Source organism: Myxine glutinosa, chromosome 1, assembly GCF_964187855.1.
Source record: "Myxine glutinosa chromosome 1, kmMyxGlut1.1, whole genome shotgun sequence".
Lineage (NCBI taxonomy): Eukaryota > Metazoa > Chordata > Myxini > Myxiniformes > Myxinidae > Myxine > Myxine glutinosa.
In genome coordinates, this window is record NC_136261.1 from 348,228,166 (window position 1) to 348,247,445 (window position 19,280).

The window sequence follows — 19,280 nt, forward strand, 5'->3', positions numbered from 1 at the left end:
AGCAGGGAAATTGTTCTCCTGCTGCCAGCACAAACTAGTGTATGATAGCTTTCATGAAACCTTCAATGATATGCATATGTGTGTACACAGAGTCTTGCCAAGAACCTCGGAAACTCCAAGCCAAGGCCGAGATAGAACTCTGAATTTCAACAGCTGGAATGGCTGAATGGTGTTTAAATATGAATGACCTGTTTATTATTTGTGTCTTGGAGAGTAAGCAAAACGTGGTTTATAATTAACTCCGCCACAAATACGAAAGTGGAGGAATATTGTAGTCGAGGCAGGGCAGAAACTTGGTACTGCTGGATCTCACCCCTAATAAAGGGAAGGCAAGGAGAAGATTTTCTTTCCTCTGCATGGGTTGCAATCAAAACGTACCTTTCTTTCTTGCTGGACGATGTGTTGTTCAGTTTTGAAATGTAGATAAACTCAGCAGTCCTCTAGATTGTACAAAATTGTTATTTGGGCTGTGTATAGGCAATAGACTGCTGCCTTGATCGCTCCCGAACAAAACATGCATGACCTCATTTACTCTGCATGGGTTGTAATTAAAACGTGCTTTTCTTTCCTCAAAACGTACCTTTCTTTCATGATGGAAGAAGCATTGTTGAATCTTCAAATGCACACAAGAGGCCTGAAGCCAAAGGCCTGAAGCTGACAAGTCGCAAACAAAATGGCGGACGTATAACTTTTTTTTTTTTGAGATTACAATTGTGGGTAGAGTCAGGCCAGCCAAGCTCTGCCCTAGGTGGGCAGATCGTTAGAGTGACAGACAGATAGACAGAGAATATTGTATAGTGGACAAGGCAATGAGGGCAGGAAGAAATAACAAAATAATAACAAATGAGGTCATGCATGCAATAAACAACTCCAACAATGGTTCCAAAAATGTGGATTAGGGTTCCTATGGAGCAGTGGGGTGCCAAAATGCGATTGAATCATACTAAAAGACACAATTTGGTGTCTATCTGTCCGTCTGACTGTCCTTTTTTTGACCGCGATACATTCAGTTGTTACCGAATTACAACAAAATTTGACAGAGGGCTTAAGTGTCACATGATGGAGGTTGTAGCGATTTAACTTCCCCTCATCCCCAAGGGGAATTTGCGCCATCTCCACGTCCACACCTCTCCATCTCCACGTCCACGTCCACGTCAACGTCCACGTCCACGTCTCTCCATCTCCACGTCCACGTCCACGTCTCTCCATCTCCATCTCCACGTCTCTCCATCTCCATCTCCACGTCCACGTCTCTCCATCTCCATCTCCACGTCCACGTCTCTCCATCTCCACGTCCATGTCCACGTCTCTCCATCTCCATCTCCACGTCTCTCCACCTCCATCTCCACGTCCACGTCCACGTCTCTCCATCTCCATCTCCACATCCACATCCACGTCCACGTCTCTCCATCTCCATCTCCACATCTCTCCATCTCCACATCCACGTCTCTCCATCTCAATCTCCACATCCATGTCTCTCCATCTCCATCTCCATCTCCACATCCACGTCTCTCCACCTCCACCTCCACGTCCATGTCTCTCCATCTCCATCTCCACATCTATGTCTCTCCATCTCCATCTCCACGTCCACGTCTCTCCATCTCCATCTCCATCTCCATCTCCACGTCCACATCTCTCCATCTCCATCTCCATCTCCACGTCCACGTCCACGTCTCTCCATCTCCATCTCCACATCCATGTATCTCCATCTCCATGTCCACGTCTCTCCATCTCCATCTCCACGTTCACGTCTCTCCATCTCCATCTCCACGTCCACGTCTCTCCATCTCCATCTCCACGTCTCTCCATCTCCATCTCCACGTCCACGTCTCTCCATCTCCATCTCCACGTCCACGTCTCTCCATCTCCATCTCCATCTCCACATCCACGTCCACGTCCACGTCTCTCCATCTCCATCTCCACGTCCACATCCACGTCTCTCCATCTCCATCTCCACGTCCACGTCTCTCCATCTCCATCTCCATCTCCACATCCACATCTCTCCATCTCCATCTCCACGTCCACGTCTCTCCATCTCCATCTCCACGTCCACGTCTCTCCATCTCCATGTCCACGTCCACGTCTCTCCATCTCCATCTCCACGTCCACGTCTCTCCATCTCCATCTCCACGTCCACGTCTCTCCATCTCCATGTCCACGTCTCTCCATCTCCACGTCCACGTCTCTCCATCTCCACATCTCTCCATCTCCACATCCACGTCTCTCCATCTCCACATCCACGTCTCTCCATATCCACGTCTCTCCATCTCCACGTCTCTCCATCTCCATGTCCACGTCTCTCCATCTCCATCTCCACGTCTCTCCATCTCCATCTCCACGTCTCTCCATCTCCATCTCCACGTCTCTCCATCTCCATGTCCACGTCTCTCCATCTCCATGTCCACGTCTCTCCATCTCCATCTCCACGTCTCTCCATCTCCATCTCCACGTCTCTCCATCTCCATCTCCACGTCTCTCCATCTCCATCTCCATGTCCACATCTCTCCATCTCCACGTCCACGTATCTCCATCTCCACGTCCACGTCTCTCCATCTCCATCTCCATCTCCACGTCCACGTCTCTCCATCTCCATCTCCACGTCTCTCCATCTCCATCTCCACGTCTCTCCATCTCCATCTCCACATCCACATCTCTCCATCTCCACCTCCACGTCTCTCCATTTAAACGTCCACGTCTCTCCATCTCCACGTCTCTCCATCTCCACGTCCACGTCTCTCCATCTCCACATCCACGTCTCTCCATCTCCACGTCTCTCCAACTCCACGTCTCTCCAACTCCACATCTCTCCATCTCCACGTCCAAGTCTCTCCATCTCCACGTCCACGTCTCTCCATCTCCACGTCCACGTCTCTCCATCTCCACGTCCACGTCTCTCCATCTCCACGTCCACGTCTCTCCATCTCCACGTCCACGTCTCTCCATCTCCACGTCCACGTCTCTCCATCTCCACGTCCACGTCTCTCCATCTCCACGTCCACGTCTCTCCATCTCCACGTCCACGTGTCTCCATCTCCACGTCCACGTGTCTCCATCTCCACGTCCACGTGTCTCCATCTCCACGTCCACGTCTCTCCATCTCCACGTCTCTCCATCTCCACGTCTCTCCATCTCCACATCTCTCCGTCTCCACATCTCTCCATCTCCACGTCCGCGTCTCTCCATCTCCACGTCCACGTCTCTCCATCTCCACGTCCACGTCTCTCCATCTCCACGTCCACGTCTCTCCATCTCCACGTCCACGTCTCTCCATCTCCACGTCCACGTCTCTCCATCTCCACGTCCACGTCTCTCCATCTCCACGTCCACGTCTCTCCATCTCCACGTCCACGTCTCTCCATCTCCACGTCCACGTCTCTCCATCTCCACGTCCGCGTCTCTCCACCTCCACATCCGCATCTCTCCATCTCCACATCTATGTCTCTCCATCTCCACGTCCACGTCTCTCCATCTCCACGTCCACGTCTCTCCATCTCCACGTCCACGTCTCTCCATCTCCACGTCCACGTCTCTCCATCTCCACGTCCACGTCTCTCCATCTCCACGTCCACGTCTCTCCATGTCCACGTCTCTCCATCTCCACGTCTCTCCATCTCCACGTCTCTCCATCTCCACGTCCACGTCTCTCCATCTCCACGTCCACGTCTCTCCATCTCCACGTCCACGTCTCTCCATCTCCACGTCTCTCCACGTCCACGTCTCTCCATATCCACGTCTCTCCATCTCCACGTCCACGTCTCTCCATCTCCACGTCCACGTCTCTCCATCTCCACGTCCACGTCTCTCCATCTCCAAGTCCACGTCTCTCCATCTCCACGTCCACGTCTCTCCATCTCCACGTCTCTCCATCTCCACGTCTCTCCATCTCCACGTCTCTCCATCTCCACGTCTCTCCATCTCCACGTCTCTCCATCTCCACGTCTCTCCATCTCCACGTCTCTCCATCTCCACGTCTCTCCATCTCCACGTCTCTCCATCTCCACGTCTCTCCATCTCCACATCTCTCCATCTCTCCATCTCCACGTCTCTCCATCTCCACGTCCACGTCTCTCCATCTCCACGTCTCTCCATCTCCACGTCCACGTCTCTCCATCTCCACGTCTCTCCATCTCCACGTCCACGTCTCTCCATCTCCACGTCTCTCCATCTCCACGTCCACGTCTCTCCATCTCCACGTCCACGTCTCTCCATCTCCACGTCTCTCCATCTCCACGTCTCTCCATCTCCACGTCCACGTCTCTCCATCTCCACGTCCACGTCTCTCCATCTCCACGTCCACGTCTCTCCATCTCCACGTCCACGTCTCTCCATCTCCACGTCCACGTCTCTCCATCTCCACGTCCACGTCTCTCCATCTCCACGTCCACGTCTCTCCATCTCCACGTCCACGTCTCTCCATCTCCACGTCCACGTCTCTTCATCTCCATCTCCACGTCAGCTGTGTTTGCTGACGTGGAGATGGAGAGTCAGCAGCTGTGTTTGTCTGAAGTTTCGTGTGGTGTTGTCTCATGTCCATGTCTGCATGTGGGTGCATGATTTGTGTTGCAGTTCCTCTACGTTCCTCCGACTGTGCAAAAAGAAAAAAATTAAAGAGGTAGTCAGTACAGGGATTTGCGAATCTGGTTATGAATGTACCTGATAATGCTGTCAGAAAAACAAGTGCAGTTGTCCCCTTGGCAAAGTATTTCAGTTTCAGTAGAGCTGCAGAATGAGTGAGCTGAAAAGAGAAAGGATGAGATTTGTTGACGGGAAGAGAAAAAACAAAACATACATGGGACAGAGAATGTCTCTGAAATAAAGATATGTGAAGAGTGAGGAAAGGTAGACCAACAAAGCAGGTACATACATTGAGTGGGGGGAGTAGGAGAGCCAGGCCCTGAGCCAGCGAGCCAGTGTAAAGGAGTAATGCTGATCCAAGATGGGCAGCCAGCCGGAGATGCGACACTCTTGGAACATCCGGCGAGGATTCTGGAACGTTTAGACCACTACGAACCATGTACCAGCCAAGAACACCCTGGAAAAGGGAGGAAATAATGGAAAAGGGGAGATGAGGAAGGTTAAGGGGAAGACAGTGATTTTCTGCTCGACTCCATTCCTCTCTGAAGTTTCTATATGCAAAACTTCAGTTGCATCAGACTGGTTGAAACACTAAAGTCATAATTGCTAACATTTAAGTGGAGAAATACAAATAAAATAATTTTTTGAAGTAAAACAAACAACTGGGTCATATCTGCACCTGAAAACAGACTAGGCCACAAAGACCAACCACTCTAGGACCCAGTGGTCCAGACAAACGACCACGTGCCCAAAAATAGACTGCAGGAAGAATGTAGGCCAGTCCGACCGCCCTGCCCCACACCCTGTGAGCATACTCCATGTACCAAATCCACTGAAATTCAGGTAGGGTCATGTTTTTATTCATTCTGCAGGAATGAGGAACATAATAGCTTATTACCCAGGTAGATAACATAACCAGTGTAAGATTACTGTTGAACTTGGAAAAGGGAAAAGGTGGAAAAAAGTGAACTTACACCTGGAATTCTGGAAAGTATTTGTACTTGCGGAACTCTTCCTGCCAAGCCTCAGTAGAGAGGGGTGGCAGAAGCCCTGTGATTGGTCGCCATTCCACTATGGACAATCCAGATTCTGTCAGCCTATAGATGGGAAAACAAGATTGTGATCATATGAACATTGCAATGCAAACGGGAGAGGAAGAGGGAGAGGAAGAGGAGGAGGGAGAGGGAGAGGGAGAGGGAGAGGGAGAGGAAGAGGAAGAGGGAGAGGGAGAGAGAAAGAGAGGAAGAGAGGAAGAGAGGAAGAGAGGAAGAGAGGAAGAGAGGAAGAGAGGAAGAGAGGAAGAGAGGAAGCGAGGAAGAGAGGAAGAGAGGAAGAGAGGAAGAGAGGAAGAGAGGAAGAGAGAGAGAGAGAGAGAGAGAGAGAGAGCGCAGGGATAGACAGATCAACAGTGAAATACAGCAACAATACAATGATAAAATTCCATGACGAAACAATGGCAAACAATGCAATACCTTGTTACCCCACCCAAGACTACAGCACCCAGGGTCATTCCTGCACAGCCCAGAAGCCACCAGCCAACCACCGTGTTTCGTGCCCCGCGAACACAGTCTGTCCCATGAGATCTCACCCCCAAAGCCTCACGGATTCCTCCTGCTATCCTGGTTCGCCATGTACATCCTAAATCCAAGCGCGTTCTCAGAGGACCAAGGTTGTGACAAAGGGAGTTCTGAAGGAGGAAATAAAAGGATATAAAATGTGAGACAATATGGTGCCATCAAATGCCAACAGGAATATGAAAATAATTTGCTGTAAAGTTTGAGTTGGTATTTCACTCTTTTTACACGTTTTTTTTAATAAAGTCGAGGCTCGGGGAGGAGCTCAAACATAGAACGGATCAAGACGCAACAGAACAAATTGAACAGCGGAAGGAGAGGGGGAAACACACAACAGCAGGGCCGAGGGACAAAATAGAGAGGGAAACTTTGAAAACAAGGGATGTGAGGAAGAATGAGGACTTAGGGAGGACACAAGATGGATACAGAAGCAAACTCTCAGGAATTAAAAAAGAAAAAGTTGAAAATAGGTGGGCTTAGGGGGAGTCCGTGGGGTAGAAAAGGTTATGGTTTTTGATGGGGGATGATCTGAGATGGCGGTAAAAAGCTGTCTTGAAAACCTTGAGGGAAGAATGAGATTGAAGCAAATGTGGAAGTTGATTCCACACATGGGGAAAAAGAGGGACAAATGAGCAGAGGTGAGCAATGTTCCTGGATTTAGGTAGTTTCACTAAAAGGTGGTTTGTGGTGGACCGTGTGAGTCCTGCAGAGACCTGGGGTAAGAAAGCACGGAAAGAGCAGAGGGTGCAAGACCAGAAAGGAGGCAGTAGAAGACAGAGAGACCACCTACCGGTCTGCGATGGGAAAGTGAAAGGCCCATGACTCAGCTTAATCGCGAAAGATTCCATTGATATTGAAGGCCTTGGTTTCCATGGCGTCAAGCTGAGCAAGATCGAAGGTAATAAGACCCAAGAGTTTGATTTGATGTACTGTACTCTTTATAGAGGTTGGTGCTGCCGAAGCAGTTTCTTGGCAAGGATTACACTGGGGGGTTTGTCATTGCTTCCCCCCCAGGATTTTTTATCCATGCTCTATCCTCTTAAAAGCTGACTGAACTTTTTGAAGAGGATTGTTAAGAAAGAAGATGAGAGCGTTTGCTAGACATCGTGTTTATATAGCTCGGATAGATTCCAATTGCACTTACCCAGAGAGGCCTGAAGCCGAAGGACTGAAGCATGAGGCCTATTCTCTTCCTGTGGCCTTCACAAGTCCCGTGATGCATATCGGCTTCAACCTTTCAATTTTTCATTATCCTAACAGTCACTTTGGTCGTTTTACACTGACGGGAAAACTTATCGGGAGGGCATGGTTATTGTGAATATGACAGCTCCGAAGAAGTCTTTGGCTTCGCATTATCACCAACATGGTGGTTGCATTATTTTTCAGGTTTAAAATTGTGGGTGGAGTCAGGCCAGCTGCCCGACCAATGGGTGGAATGGAATGTTACACACAGACGGACGGACGAGCAAGCGTAATACATAGAGGAAGTGCATCAATGGATTGATTCCCCTACCAAGGGTTGGGCTAGCAACCCTAGAGTGGATGTATGACTGGCACCATCTTTACAGCAAATGCTAGTATGAGACAACCGTTCACGAACACCATTCCACTGCCAAAGAGGTACTCTTCTGGCGTGGCCAATACTCAGTTTGTTATTACACTGGGTGGTTTGCCATTGTCCTCCCAGTACCAGTTATGGCAAGAATTTGTAATTTGTTCATGTTGCCAACAATAGCTCGCCTACTCTTCGAGAAGGGCACTGTGGAATCTTCAACGTCCGCCAACTAACGCCAGCAGATGGGAGGCCAAGTTTAACGTCCATCCAATTTTATGCAACCTTGACCTTTTGATCAAAAAAAAACAAAAAAAAACAGTCAGCTTCCATCTTTCGATTGGTGAACCAATTCAATGAACAAATGTGCAAATTATTAAAATTTCAAGTAAATTGGGTAAAAATTGCTGATTTTAGGTAACGCTCTTCTACCGACTCCTTTCCGGCCTAGCTCCTCCAGCTCTATCTGTGCTCTGTCCCCCAAATATTCCTGCAGGTCGCACAAGATCTGCCAGCAACCCTCTTCTGGTGCAATTGCCATAATCAAGACTTGCACCTTCACTCCTTCATTCCTCTTTTCTCCCGCCTCTGGAACAAACTCCCTCACTCTCTTCAATCCCACTCCTCCCTCCAGGTCTTTAAAAAAGCTGTTCACCACTATCTCTTAGCTTCCCCCATCCAAAAGCTTGATCTTTTCTACCTCCGTTAATTCACCCCCAGTTCCACACTTTTTTCGAAATACCGACTTCTTTCCTGGAATTTCTAGCAGTGTCCATGTGTTTTCTACATCTCCCACCCCCCCCCCCCCCCCCCCCGCTTACCATGCCTACTCCCCCCAAGCCCTCTCCCGCCCTCCCACAGATCTCCCGATGTCCCTGTTCTCTGCTGTTGTACTTGTGTGCTTCCCTCTCTCTCCCCATCTTGTCTCCAGCTCCCTTTATTGTATGTTTTGTGTGTCCGTTTGTTGTTGGTTTTTTGTGATTGATGTCAGCTCTTACACGAGCCTCGATCTTGTATACAAAAAAGAAAAGAAAAGAAAAAGCTGACATTTGACCTTTTGACAAAATTATTAATTAATTTTCTCCATATCTTATTATAAGAGAGCAAACGTATATGGTTATGCTTGTTTTTTGTTTGTTTGTTTGTTTATATGCGACCAAAACGTCTTATTCTTCAAATAACATTAATACCAAGTCAGGAGACGACGATGGTTCACGAGCGAGCGGTATTCTTCGGTTCGATTTCGAAAATTTAGTTCAATTGACAACTTTGAAAATTTGACCTTTGTGACCTTGAAATGTCAAAACGAAGGTTACTGACCTTGAAATGAGATAGAAAATAATGTATAATCAGTTATGAGGTTAGTTAGCTACACAATACCGAAAATTCGGTTCGATTCCGACAACTTTGAAAATTTGACCTTTGTGACCTTCAAAGGTCAAAGATCGCAGATTCTGAAATTTGTTGGAAAACTTGTATTTCATGATGTATGTGATAATATAAAAACATGTACGACATTTCACCCTATCAGGAAGCGAACAATGTAATAAAACCATCAAAAATCGACTTTTCTAAATTTTGTGAACTTGTGACCTTGACCTTGGGGCGAAAATGAAAAATCGAGCTCCACGGGGCTAGACACATGGCATTGGCCTAACCAGATATCGAAACCCCTGTCAGATTTCACCAACTCCCTCGGAGAAGATGTAGCTTGAACTTGATTACCCCCTAAAAAGACATCTTTTTCGGGCGTCGCTCCGCCCACAGTGGGCGCAATACGCCCACTCGAGGCAGGACACAACTAGATCATGATATCAACCTCCCACCCAAGTTTCATCAAGATCAGATGATTTCATCGGGTAGTTATGCTGCGGACAGACAGACACACACACAGACAGATGCACACACATGACGAATATAGTGGTCACTCTGATAACTCGTGAACCAAAAACACAGTCCGTGAACTCTTAATTACATTTAGACTGCTGAGACCCCTCAGACCTTTGACGACCCTTTAAATCACCCAAGATCCTTAAGACCACCAAGACCCCTGAAGACCCAAAATACCCTGATGACCCAAAATATCCTGAAGACCCAAAACACCCCAAATGGCCCCGAAGACCCTTAAAGACCCAGAGGAAACAAAAGACCCTTCAAGACCAAAAAGCCCCTGAAGACACCAAAGACCCAAAAGATACGAAGACCCCAAAGACACGTAGACCCCAAAGACACGTAGACCCCAAAGACACGTAGACACCAAAAAACCCGAAGACCCTGAAGACCCAAAACACCCCAAAGACCCAAAATACCCTTAAAGGCCCAGAGGATCCAAAAGTCAAAAGACCCTGAAGACCCAAAGCACCATGAAGATCCAACAGACCGAAATGGTCAAAGATGCCTATCGCTCTAGTCTAAAACGACGTGTGGTGAGGCGCGCGGAGAGCGCCGAGTCACATTAGTTCTTGAAGGAGCTGTGCTCCAACTCGAATCGAAAGAATGGACGCGACAAAAAGCTGGAATTCGTCCGAGTTTCTTTATTGCATCAAATCAACTCGGGTACTCTGAAAAGCCCGTTTATCGGGCAGCATTATATACAAGCACTCGAATATCTCATGCCGGAGCGTTTGCCCTTAAAAGGCGCGACTGAGCGTGTCCGGGAGACCTGGGCGAGTCTGGACATGCCCGGGAACGGCGAGACTGGGTGTCGCCGGACGGGCCGGGCGTGCCTGGACATGCCCGGGAACGGCGAGACTGGGTGTCGCCGGACGGGCCGGGCGAGCCCGGGAAAGGCGAGTCCGGGCATGCCCGGGAAAGGCGAGACTGAGCATCTCCGGGCGGTCTGGGCGAGCCCGGCACAGCGATCGCTCCGTGGTTGCGTCCTCGGCAGGTGTAAGGCGATTGTGTATGTTCAGCGGCAACCGCTACACACGCCCCCTCAGAATCGACTTGCACCGGCAGGGTCAATTTAAGGGGGGTCCTGATGACCCGGCCGAAGCGACCCCTGGAGGGTCGTGGGGGGGGGGTCCGGTGTGGGGGTGGGTGGTCGAGCGGGAGGCACCGTGGACCGGGGGCAGCCTCGCCGCGGAGGAAGGGCCAACCGAGGTGGTTGGTCGATGTTCACGTGCGCCGGCTTGAGGCGGTCCACCGAAATCCGGTCCGACCTGCCGCCGATGACGAAGGACTTGTCATCCCGTTGCAGGACCCGGAAGGGTCCGTCGTACGGCGGCCTGAGTGGCCCCCGGTGTGCGTGATGACGCACGAAAACGGACTCCGCTGTGCGAAGCGCTGGGGGGACGTAGGCCTGGGGGTCACCGTGGTGGGACGTTGGCACGGGGGCAAACCGTCGGGCGGTCTCCTGGAGGTCCGAGCGCTGGCGAGCTGCGGTCCAGGGACTGGTGGCGTCGGGCACGAATTCGCCCGGGACGCGTAGCGGCTGGCCGTAGACCAGCTCGGCGGTGGACGCCCGGAGGTCCTCCTTGGGGGACGTGCGGAGGCCCAAAAGGACCCACGGTAGCCGGTCGGTCCAGCCGCCGTCCTGAAGGCCGGCCATTAACGCGGCCTTCATGGAACGGTGGAACCGCTCGCACAACCCGTTGGCTTGGGGGTGGTAGGCCGTGGTATGGTGGAGCCTGACCCCCAGGTTGCGGGCGACCGCGCCCCACAGCTCGGAGGTGAACTGCGGCCCGCGGGCCAAAGAGATGTCCGCCGGTGCGCCGAAACGGGCGACCAGGTGGCGATGAAAGCCTGCGCCATGTCGGCGGTGGTGCTGGAGACGAGGGGAACGGCCTCCGGCCACCTGGTGGTCCTGTCCACCATGGTGAGCAGGTGTGTGAAACCCCGTGATGGGGGGAGGGGGCCCACCAGGTCCACGTTGACGTGGTCGAAATGCCGTTTGGGCACGGGGAAAGGTGCCAGCGGGGCCTGGGTGTGTCGGTGGACCTTGGCTTGTTGGCAGGCCGTGCAGGAGCTGGTCCAATCGCGGACATCCCGTCGAAGGCCGTGCCAGACTATTCGCGCCGACACCAGCTTCTGGGAAGCTTTCCGGCCCGGGTGGGAAAGGCCGTGGAGGGAGGCGAAGATGCGGCGTTGCCAGGTAACGGGCACGATTGGGGCGAGGCTAGCCTTGGGAGACGTCGCAGAGCAGGACAGTGTCCACGAAGGGGACGTCGGCCAGGTGGAGGCCCGTGTCCGCCGCCCGGAGGGCTTGCACCGTGGTGTCGGTGGTCTGGTCAGCCGCCATAAGCGCGAAGTCTACGCCGGGGTGGACCACGTTCGCGCTGGCCCGAGAAAGACAGTCGGCCACGGCGTTGTCTTTGCCGGCAACGTGCCGGATGTCCGTGGTCAACTCCGACACGGCGGGGAGGTGGCGCTGCTGGTGGGCCGACCACGGCTCTGTGACTTTGGCCATTGCGTAAACCAACGGCTTGTGGTCGACGAAAGCCGTGAAGGGTCGGCCCTCCAGGAGGTGGCGGAAATGGCGAACGGCCAGGTGCAGACTGAGGGGCGCGCGGTCAAACGTGCTATGTTTGAGCTCGTTCGGCAGGAGTTGCCGGCTGAAAAAAGCGAGTGGCTGCCAAACCCCGTTCACCCAATGCTCATGTACGGCGCCCACCGCGTAGTCGGAGGCATCTGTGGTGAGGGCGATGGGAGCGTTGAGCACCAGGTGAGCGAGCAGTGTTGCGTCGGCGAGGGCCCGCTTTGAGTTTGTAAATGCCGCGTCCATGGCTGCGGACCAGACGACGTTGTGTTTGGCCGGCTTGCCCCGGAGGGCTTCGTAGAGGGGCCGCATGAGCTGAGCAGCGCGGGGCACGAAGCGGTGATAGAAATTCACCATTCCGAGGAACTCCTGCAGGGCCTTGATGGAGCGGGGACGCGGAAACGCGGTGATGGCCTCGACCTTGGTAGGCAGCGGCACGGCCCCGTTCTTGGTGATGTGGTGGCCCAAAAAATCAACGGCCGTCGTGCCGAAGTGGCATTTGGCCGGGTTGACGATGAGGCCATGCTCGCTGAGGCGCCCAAATAGTGTTCGGAGGTGGAGGAGGTGCTCGGCCCGGGACGCGCTGGCGACGGGGATGTCGTCCAGGTAGACGAAGAGGAACGGCAGGTCGCGCAGCACGCCGTCCATCAAGCGCTGGAACGCCTGAGCCGCGTTCTTGAGGCCAAATGGCATTCGAAGGAATTCGAATAAGCCGAACGGCGTGATGACGGCCGTTTTTGGGACGTCGGCCGGCCTGACAGGTACCTGGTGGTATCCCCGTATCAAATCGATCTTCAAAAAAATGACCCGTCCTGCCAAACGGGCGGACAAGTCTTGAATGTGCGGGATCGGATACCTGTCGGGGGTGGTAACGTCGTTAAGGTGGCGGTAGTCGCCACATGGGCGCCAGCCGCCCCCTGGCTTCGGTACGATGTGTAGTGGCGAAGCCCACGCGCCATCGGAGCGCCGCACGATGCTGAGGTGTTCCAAAGCATCGAACTCGGCTTTGGCCACGGCGAGCTTGGCTGGGTCGAGGCGGCGGGCTCTGGCGTAGACCGGCGGGCCCGTAGTTGGTATGTGGTGCTCGATACCATGTCGTACCGCGACGGCCGAAAACTTCTGCCGTGTGAGGGCCGGGAACTCCGCGAGCAGGCGAGCAAACTCGTTCGCCGCCGGGAGGGCACATGCTAGCTCGGTCGGCGCGGAGCTGCTCAACGTGCATGCCAGGGAGCTGAAGGTCTCGGCGTTGACGAGGCGATGCCGTTTGACGTCAACCAGCAGCCCGTGTGCGCAGAGGAAGTCGGCGCCCAGCAGAGCCATGGGCACGCTCGCGGTCACAAAAGTCCAATGAAAGCACTGGCTGCCGAAGCAGAGGGTGACGTTGCGCGGGCCGAAGGTGCGGATGGCCGATCCTTTGACCGCCACCAAGGAGGGGCCGCAAACCGCGGACTGCCTGTCCTGATCGGAGGCGGGTATGACGCTCAGTTGGGCACCGGTGTCACACAGGAAGCGCCGTCCGGACGCTTTGTCCCTGATAAAAAGTAAGTTGCCCGTGTGGCCGGCGCTCATGGCTGGTAATGAACGCCGGCCCGGCCGTTTCCCGACTTGCCGAAAGTGCACGGGGGTCGGCATGTCCGGGCCTTTTGTCCGAACCTGGCATGGTAGTAACACCACGCCTGGTCAGGTGTCGGCCCCGGTCGTCGTGTTGGAGGCGGTCGGCACGGCGTAGCGGCCGCCAATTGCGCCGGCAGTTCGGCCGCCGACCGTGCCGGGTGCTCGGGCGCCATGGGCGTTGCTTCGGACGGCGGCGGGCTCCAAGTCGCTGCCCCGATGCGTTGGCCTGCCGAGGAGATCTTGTCGGCTTCCCTGGCGAGGGCGCGGGGATCCGTGATCTGCATGCTTGCCAGGGCGAGGCGTACCTGGCTAGGCAGCTGACGGAGGAACAGCTCTTGAAAAAGAAAATCCGGGGCGTGTTCCCCGAGCAACGAGAGCATGTAATTCATTTGCTCGGACGGGCGCGTGTCGCCGAGCTCGGGCAGGTCGAGCAGGCGCCGTGCGCGTTCCGCCGATGAGAGGGCGAAAGCGTCGAGGAGGAGCTTCTTGATCGCGCCGTACTTGTCAGCGGCTGGCGGGTGCTGGAGGAGGCTGAGGGCGCGGGCCGCGGTGGCTGAGCCGAGTGCTGCTACCACATGATGGAAGCGGGTGTCGTCGGCGGTGATGCCTCGCAGGGCGAACTGGGAGTCTGCCTGGGCGAACCAAACCGCCGCGTGAGCCTCCCAGAAGGTAGGCAGTTTGAGGGCAACTGCCGTGTCCATGTCGGTAGGTCACCAATGAAGCAGCTGTGCTCCAACTCGAATCGAAAGAATGGACGCGACAAAAAGCTGGAATTCGTCCGAGTTTCTTTATTGCATCAAATCAACTCGGGTACTCTGAAAAGCCCGTTTATCGGGCAGCATTATATACAAGCACTCGAATATCTCATGCGGAGCGTTTGCCCTTAAAAGGCGCGACTGGGCGTGTCCGGGAGACCTGGGCGAGTCTGGACATGCCCGGGAACGGCGAGACTGCGTGTCGCCGGACGGGCCGGGCGAGCCCGGGAAAGGCGAGTCCGGGCATGCCCGGGCGGTCTGGGCGAACCCGGCACAGCGATCGCTCCGTGGTTGCGTCCTCGGCAGGTGTAAGGCGATTGTGTATGTTCAGCGGCAACCGCTACATTCTCATAATTAAGGGTGTAGTACTGGTGAAAAATTGAGAAAACTACATAGGTACCTTTGAGAGGCCTTTACACAAAAACAAAGTCAAGTTAATATCTAATTTTCAGTTTTTCTTGAAAGATTTAATCTTGGCTTTAACTCAGACCAGTTTCAACGCTTCTTTGTCATATTACATGCATATAATTTGCATAAATTAGACCGTCAATAAAAAACAAGGAAAAACAAAGAACACATTTCTACTTCTATCTTCTATGTCACCTATCATTCTTTTCACACAAAACTTGGTACATGTGATGTACCTGATGTCACTGATGTCACTTGGTACATGTGATGTACCTACTACCTGATGAGAGGATTTTGTGAAATTATGTAAAATGTTCACTAATTAGCTAATTATGCCAATTACCAGATAAAACTTGGTTGTCCTTCAATAAATCCACAATGGCTACTCCTATAAACAAAAGCCTTCATCATTTTAAAGGAAGTGATATTCTGAATATCCTGTCCAAATTTCAGCCCAAAAGAATGATGCAAATTAAAGTTATAACAAATAATTCTACTTCCGGTTATTGAGGTGCATGTATGATGTTGGAAAATTTGAATTTTTCAATAATTAGGGGTACTTCTATGACCTCTAATAGCATGATTCTTGTTTATAAGACTATAAGGAAACTGTTCAGCTAAAAAAAAAAAAAAAAAAAAAATCACCTGTTCACCAGTACTACACCCTTAAGCTTTGATGGCAATCGTTCATCTTGGATCGATGAAAGGCAAGCTAATCTAATGTTCAAGATGCACAGCACACAGGTACGCTACAAGTACAAGACCGTGAAGACCAATGAAAAATTGGTCGAATGATTTGTAGTCTATTTACGAAGAAAACTTAACATCCACATCCCTACAAGGTCCACGCGCAAAGTTATTGGTCGATGCACCTACGCACATTAGCCTGCTCTTTTCGAGACATCCCCATGAAACTTTTTCCATCCACGACCACGTTCAAATTTAGAAACACGGCGTGCTCTGTCGAACCCACACCCACTTAGAGGAGCTCGTCTGCCGGTCCTACAGGGTCCGGACACAGACGTGTGCAAGACGAGACTCGTCCATGTCACAAATTTATTCTTATTAATTATAATGATTCTGATTGTTAGGAGATTATCCTGCTGAAGTACAAACTTCTCACCGCGATGCGATTGCAGAGCAGCAGATACATAACTTGTTACTTGCTTCGCTTCCCCTGAAGCGTTTGAAATTGAATACAACGCAGGTTATTTATTTGCCATATAGGTTCATTACACATTATTTCGATACCTCACGAACTAACGTTTAGCCCGATAAATGAAACCTTTCATTTCAAATGACACGCCGTACAAAAGGGTGTTGCTTATACACCGCCTAATTATAATTGCAAAAGATTTATTGGTCGAACAGTTTAATATTGTTTCCATACCATAGGAACTACGTTTAGCCCGATAAATGAAAACTTTCATTTGAAATCACACGACGTGCAAAAGCGCGGTGCTTATACACCGCCTAATTGTTAGCTACCATTCAAAGATTAAAAGTGGGGAAAATTATCGTCGATTCGTGGCAGATACTACAATGGAGAACTTCAGACCCTGCAACCGCTTAAAACAGTTCCCTAAAACGATATTAACTCTCACTTTTGTCGTAAAACTATCGAGAGACAAAGCCTGCGCCTGCACCGCACATGACCTGACAGATAACTAAACGACGATTTGCAAGGAACTTCATCGCAGAAGGAGACCATTAGAACCACTGAAGCTGCGCAAGCGTGCCAGTAATAATATCTACATATATATGACCGTCAGACCACTAAGGGCTATTTAAATAAACTAATGTGGCGGACACGAAAGCTCACTGGCGTGATGGCATCATTCCGCACACCAAGTGGGCGGCGGCCACGCCCGAGGGGTAGGCATGGCCTCGAGATATACACCAGGCGCGCAGCCCGGAGCACTCCAGTGCTACAGTGGAGCTCTTGCAATAAAGACTCTTTTAACTTACCGCGTTGTCCGCTTCCTCCTTGCTAAGCAAGTAGCGCGCGTAGCACCGCGCTTCATTGGTGACCCTCCGACGTTCTGGTCAGCCGTCGCTGACCACCCGAACACGCCACAGCAATGGCAACCAACGCAGTCACAATCAAACTCCCCGAGTTCTGGGAGGCTCAAGCTGAAGTTTGGTTCCTGCAGGCAGAAGCCCAGTTCCGACTTCGAGGCATCACGGTGGACGAGACCATGTACTGCCACGTGGTCGCCTCCCTCGGGCCCGGCACGGCCGCCCGCGTCGTGTCTGTCCTGAGGAACCTACCGGCCGACGGCAGGTACGAGGCGATCAAGCGTCTCCTCCTCGCCACGTTCGGCCTCACGGTGGACGCACCGGCCGACCGCCTCCTGGACCTCCCCGAGCTCGGTGACACGTGACCATCGGTCCGAATGAACCATATGCTGTCGCTGCTGGGCGGCGAAACCCCGGATTTTCTATTCCTAGCGCTATTTCGACGCCAGCTGCCGGCACGAGTACACCTCGCGTTGGCCGGTTCCGCGATAACGGAACCCCGAGCTCTCGCTGCCGAAGCCGACAAGTTCTTCGCGGCTTTGGACACACAGGTGAGTTTTGGCGCAGCCGTCGCGCATCCTGAGGCTGATGCACACCTCGTGGCTGATGCTGATGCACACCTCGCGGCCACCGCCATGCCCCGCCCACCGCCGCCGCCGCGGCTAAAACCGCGGCCTCTGCGGCCCCTGCCACCTCCGCCACCAGCCTGGTGTTTTTTCCACGCCCAGTTCGGCCACGAGGCTCGGCAGTGTCGCCCGCCCTGCTCATTCAGCAAGTCGGGAAACTCCCGGGCCGGCGCTCGGTAGCGTCCCTGAGCGCCGGCCGGTCAAACAGCCTACTGTTCATCAAGGACACCTTGTCCGTGCGCCATTACCTGTGCGACACAGGAGCGCAGGTGAGCGTCGTCCCCGCCGGTACGTCGGACAAGCACACCGCGGGCCGGGCCCCCGCGCTGCTTGCCGCCAACAGTACGTCCATACGCACATACGGAAAACGTTGCCTCTCCCTGCGGTTCAGAGGGCAAGTTTTCCGGTGGTCGTTCGTCACTGCCGACGTGCCCATGGCATTGCTCGGCACGGACTTCCTGTGTGCTAATGGGCTGTTGGTCGACGTCAAGCACAGACGCCTTATCCAGGCTGAAACGTTCAGCTCGCTCGCTTGCGCGCTGCCTAGCTCGTCGAGCAGCTCCCCGAGCGGCTCATCGAGCGGCTCACCGAGCGGCTCGCCGAGCGGCTTGGTGAACGGTTCGGTGCCGGAGATGTCGATCTGTACGCTTCCGGTGGCGGACGAGTTCGCCCGCCTCCTCGCCAGCTTCCCGGGCATCACGCGGCCCACCTTCTCGGAGGGGCCGTCAAGCACGGGGTGGAACATCACATCCCCACCGCCGGGCCACCGGTCTACGCCCGGGCACGCCGCCTCGAGCCGACGAAGCTCGCGATAGCTAAAGCGGAGTTCGCTACGCTGGAGCGGCTCGGCATCGTGCGGCACTCCGAGAGTGCTTGGGCATCGCCGCTCCACATCGTGCCAAAGCCCGGCGGGGGATGGCGACCGTGCGGGGACTACCGGCGCAATCAACGACGCCACCACCCCCGACCGCTACCCCGTCCTCCACATTCAGGACTTCTCCGCCCGGTTGGCGGGCATGTCCTTCTTTTCGAAGGTGGACCTCATACGCGGCTACCATCAGGTCCCCGTCAGGCCGGAGGACATCCTGAAGACGGCCGTCATCACGCCATTCGGACTTTTCGAATCTCTTCGGATGCCCTTCGGGCTGAAAAATGCGGCTCAGGCGTTCCAGCGACTAATGGACAGCGTCTTGCACGACTTGGATTTCGTGTACGTCTACCTGGACGACATCCTCGTCGCCAGCGCGTCCCGCGAAGAGCACCTCCACCATCTCCGCACGCTCTTCGAACGCCTGGGCCAGCATGGCCTCATCGTGAACCCCGACAAGTGCCGGTTCGGCGTCGCCGACATCGACTTTTTGGGGCACCGCCCCACCAGGCACGGGGCCGTCCCCCTACCGGCCAAGGTGGAGGCGGTGAAGGGGTTTCCGCGCCCCCGCACGATCAAGGGGCTCCAGCAGGTCCTGGGCATGGTAAACTTTTACCATCGGTTCCTGCCCCGCATCGCCCAGCTCCTGTGCCCCCTGCACGAGGCCCTCCGAGGGAAGCCGGGCAAAGGTGACGTTACCTGGACCGAGCAGATGGACGCGGTGTTCGCGGGCGCGAAGCTTGCCTTGACTAACGCCACCATGCTCGCGCACCCGGCGCCCGATGCACTGATCGCCCTCACCACCGACGCCT

At 53.5% G+C, this 19,280-nt stretch overlaps 1 protein-coding gene across 4 annotated transcripts in view; it reads right to left on the minus strand.

Annotated features, from left to right (window-relative positions):
- The window catches only part of COX15 (cytochrome c oxidase assembly factor COX15), a 31,491-nt gene extending 15,225 nt beyond the window's left edge, over positions 1–16,266 (minus strand). The window contains exons 1-6 of one of the 4 annotated variants that reach the window (XM_068098564.2): positions 16,079–16,266; positions 6,048–6,262; positions 5,550–5,672; positions 5,255–5,441; positions 4,865–5,032; positions 4,654–4,735 (exon numbers count right to left, since the gene is read on the minus strand). In XM_068098564.2, the coding sequence (XP_067954665.2) occupies positions 4,654–4,735; positions 4,865–5,032; positions 5,255–5,441; positions 5,550–5,672; positions 6,048–6,262; positions 16,079–16,108 (805 nt within the window). In that variant the 5' untranslated portion in view covers positions 16,109–16,266. Of the gene's footprint in view, positions 1–4,653; positions 4,736–4,864; positions 5,033–5,254; positions 5,442–5,549; positions 5,673–6,047; positions 6,263–15,835 lie in introns of all 4 variants that reach the window. The other 3 variants (XM_068098570.2, XM_078769886.1, XM_068098580.2) reach the window with 3 other exon arrangements.
- Between the last annotated feature and the right edge of the window lie 3,014 nt (positions 16,267–19,280).